Source organism: Belonocnema kinseyi, chromosome 9, assembly GCF_010883055.1.
Source record: "Belonocnema kinseyi isolate 2016_QV_RU_SX_M_011 chromosome 9, B_treatae_v1, whole genome shotgun sequence".
Taxonomy (NCBI): Eukaryota; Metazoa; Arthropoda; class Insecta; order Hymenoptera; family Cynipidae; genus Belonocnema; species Belonocnema kinseyi.
In genome coordinates this window covers 7,611,949-7,615,715 of record NC_046665.1, presented here as the reverse complement: position 1 = coordinate 7,615,715, position 3,767 = coordinate 7,611,949, and the positions used below count along the sequence as shown (strand labels likewise).

The window sequence follows — 3,767 nt, the reverse complement described above, 5'->3', positions numbered from 1 at the left end:
GAAAAGATAGGTTTTTGGTTTATTCTTTCCCATAAAAAGATAAATACGCGCGCGCCGCAGCGCGCCGAAGACTACTAGTGGAGAAAAAAATAACAGTTAAAGTCCTGAAATGGTGGCGCAGTCAATATAGAAAAAAACCTTTTAAAGGATCTATGGAATTATCTACTAATGTTTCAAATATTTTGCAATATACGACTGTTTTTCTAGATTGCAAGAAGAAGATGTAGAAGATGATGGTTGTAAAGAGGGAGAAGAAGAAGGAGAAATAGAACAAGTTTTTCGAGAATCAAAAAAATATGAAGAACTAAAGAGAAATACAACACTTGAGGAAATACCATTCAACGTTTTAGAAACAGACATAATTAAACCTTTATATGTGGAAACTAAGAAGGTTAGAAAGTATTTAGCTTCAGGAATAAGTTTACCACCTTCAGAAGAAACTGAAGAGAATCATGATATAATCGCGAGCAACGAAACCCTCAAAGAGGAAAATGATTTCAGTAAATCACATGCAGAAAATAAGAATCAATTAGGTAAAGATAGAAGAGTGTCCTTTGCGGATGTTTACGATCTTGATTCTTTTGAAATCGATGAAAGAGCTAATCAGACTAATGAAAAAAAAAATTCATACTGTGAACTTAATTACAAAAAAATCAATTTCAGTCACTCAAAAGTTCTTCCACAATTGATTGACGATGCTAATAGGTTTATAAATAATCCAGCAGATATTTATAACATTTTTTACAAACCTAAATCTATTTTGAAATACACAAGGAACACTTTGTCTCAGAGCGACGATACTTCCTTGCCCAAAACATACGCATTGGACAAAGATTTCGAAAGTGAACCTATTTGGAAATCTGTATATGAGGATGTGGTAAGTTTTTGTACATTTATATTAAGCATATGTGAATGCGATATCGCATGTTTCCTTTCTGTTTGCACTCGTATTTACAACTTTATGGTGCTCAGTAGATAAACTTTTTGGTTCCTTAATATGATCAATTTGTGAATATGTTTGCTTCTTTATAGGGGAATTTGAAGTAAAGAGCCTTTTATATTCTTACAAGGAATTTCAATTATAATAATAAAACAAAGTTTCTGTTTAAAACAATTTTTTCGAAATACCATAGCTTTCGTACTCTTCAGAACAATGAACTAATACTATAGTTCAATCCATTTGTCTCGAGTCAAGAAATGTCTTCTGTTTTTGCATTATTTTTGAATTATATTAATGAAAAAAGTTTGCCTATAAAAAACGGACTTTTGAAATATTATAAATGAACGTTATTTTACTACTCTACATTAAAATGTATTAATAATGTAGGTCAATCGATTCGAACTGTCCTTAAGTTATCGTGTTTACAAGAAAGTGCAACATCTACACCAGGGTGGTCCAAAAAACGCTTTTAGATCTACACGGCAAAACACGCCTCCCACCGAACTTTCCGGTTCCGGCGTAAGAAAATCAGTAATTTTGGTCGAAATCCGAATATTAACGCGTGCCACCGGGCACTTCAAAATTCCATTTGATTAACATGGGAAAATTTTTAATTTTCTAAAAATTGAACTCATGCATCGAAACATGCCAAGTTTTTTTTAGGAATTTAAGAGAAGTGTCTACGAAATAAAACCATACTAATAATTTTCATTTCCAACTCATCCCCACCCTCTCGCAGCGCCCCAAATATGACCGAAAAATAAAGAAACTACATTTTTAAGTATTATTTTTACTTTTTAGCAATTTCTTTCGTCTTTTTCATACAGATAATTACCAATGGACAATTTTAATATTTAAGATGACTTTTTAAAACAATTTTCAATTTTTTAAACAAATGTAAATTTTTCAAACAATTAGTTATTCCCAAAGAAAAAAAATCGTATTTTCTGATTGAAATGTAATTGTTTGCCATTGTTTGGAGTATTAAATTTTTCTAAAAATATCATGTACTTATTTAAATAATTATTTATTGTCTATTTCAAAAATTGCTAAAAATTGAGCTAGAGATATAATCTTTCTTTATAAATTAGTATCCTATGCTACGTTTTGTTAAATAATTACATAATTTTGATGCATTCATTTTAATATTTAATAAATTTACCACTTATTAATTATTTAAACAAATATAATTTGTTTAAATAATTACTTTTCAAAAATACTTTAAAACGCGGAATTAATTGTAAGTCTTCTATTTTATTTAATTTTTTAGATATCAAAAAATAACTGCTTGAGCAAATTGATATTGTTTACACAAATAAAAATTTGTTAAACATTAGAAGAAGTGTATCAAAATGATCTAATCATTCAACAAAAAGTAGCATAGGATACTCATTTGAAAACAGTAGACATCTCTGGCTCCATTTGTAGAAATGTTTAAAATAAAAATAACAAATTGTTTAAATAAATACATAATGTTTTTAGAAAAATTGACTACTCCAAACAATGACAATATATTATATTTTAATCAGAAAATACGATTGTTTTTAAATTATGGGGTATTAATAATTGTTTAAATCATTTACATTTGTTCAAACAATTGGAAATTGTCTAAGAAGTCATGGGACATATTAAAATTGCCCATTAGTAGTTATTTGTATGGAAAAGAGGACGAAAATTGCTAAAAAGTAACAATGATATGTAAAATTTTTGTTTTTGGGTCATATTTGGAAGCAGCGGGAAGGGTGGGGTGGCTTGGAAAGGAAAGTTATTAGTATGGTTTGTAACGAAGTGGCTTGTCACTCGTTGTGGATCCTCCCCTGACTTGTGGTATAAATATTAATAATAAAAGATCGTGCAATATTCCATGATCAGCATGAACTCGAAAATCTAGAAAACTAAGGAGTGAGTCTGAGAATTCTGGTATGTCGAATGAGTGTAGATAGGAAATTTTAAAGTTTATTCTATTTAGAAAAGAAGAAAAGATGAGAGAACTGAACACATACTTCACGTCAAATTTAGAATATGGTTAGCTAGTAAATTTTTGTTGTAATAATGGATCAGACGTCCTACCTTTTGTTTCTGTGGAAAAATTGGAATCCTAAATCCCAACAACGCCTTCGAAATTCCTTTCGGATCTGAAAAGAACATCAGAGAAAAACAAAAACACTTCGACACAGCCACTCACGGATCGCACTCACATTACGGCATTGCCGCCACCGAACACACTTCCACGGTCCAGCTTCTACTCCGACCCAATATTAATCCATCACATCCGGAGTTAAAAACCAACTGTCGACAATTATTAAAGACTATAAGAATAACAACCGGCTCAGCACATGGCACGACTGACAGGCGGCCATTTTACCACTACCGGTACGTCTAACATCAGACGAGAACTAGTGCACAACTACCAGGGATGGTTATGGCGGAACCAGTCTTACCGACGAAGGTTGGACGTGGAGCGTAAGAGGGCAACACCTACCGGACACTGGCGCGGCCACTTTCCGCGAGTACACGAATGAAATTTATTCGTCGCGATGATTTTAAGATGATAATTTTTGGTTAGTCGGTTTTCGGTCTTCGTTCTGTGTCATTCGGAAACTCTTTTTTTATGAGTGAATTGACTGAAATATGGTACGTTCCTTTTTTTTGTGTACTTTTAGTTTTAAGTAAAATTCCGTTTGTATGTTAATTCTTGTAGTCCGTTGATTTATTTTGAAATATGAAGTGTAACCATTGTCAGGTCATGCCCTTCAGGCAAGATCTTGTTTTTCTCCACCAGAGAAATTAAATTCTACCGTTTAACCTTATAAATATTCTTTCTAAC

General features: G+C 31.8%; 1 protein-coding gene across 9 annotated transcripts in view; it reads left to right on the top strand.

Moving 5' to 3' along the window:
- LOC117180313 (unconventional prefoldin RPB5 interactor-like protein) overlaps positions 1 to 3,767 on the top strand; it is a 184,721-nt gene that overhangs the window by 156,537 nt on the left and 24,417 nt on the right. For all 9 annotated transcript variants that reach the window (XR_004468026.1, XM_033372746.1, XM_033372745.1 and 6 more), the window contains one exon: positions 208 to 877. Coding sequence is in view for 8 of the 9 variants with exons in the window: in XM_033372746.1 (XP_033228637.1) it covers positions 208 to 877 (670 nt within the window). In the remaining variant the exon portion in view is untranslated. The remainder of the gene's footprint in view (positions 1 to 207; positions 878 to 3,767) is intronic.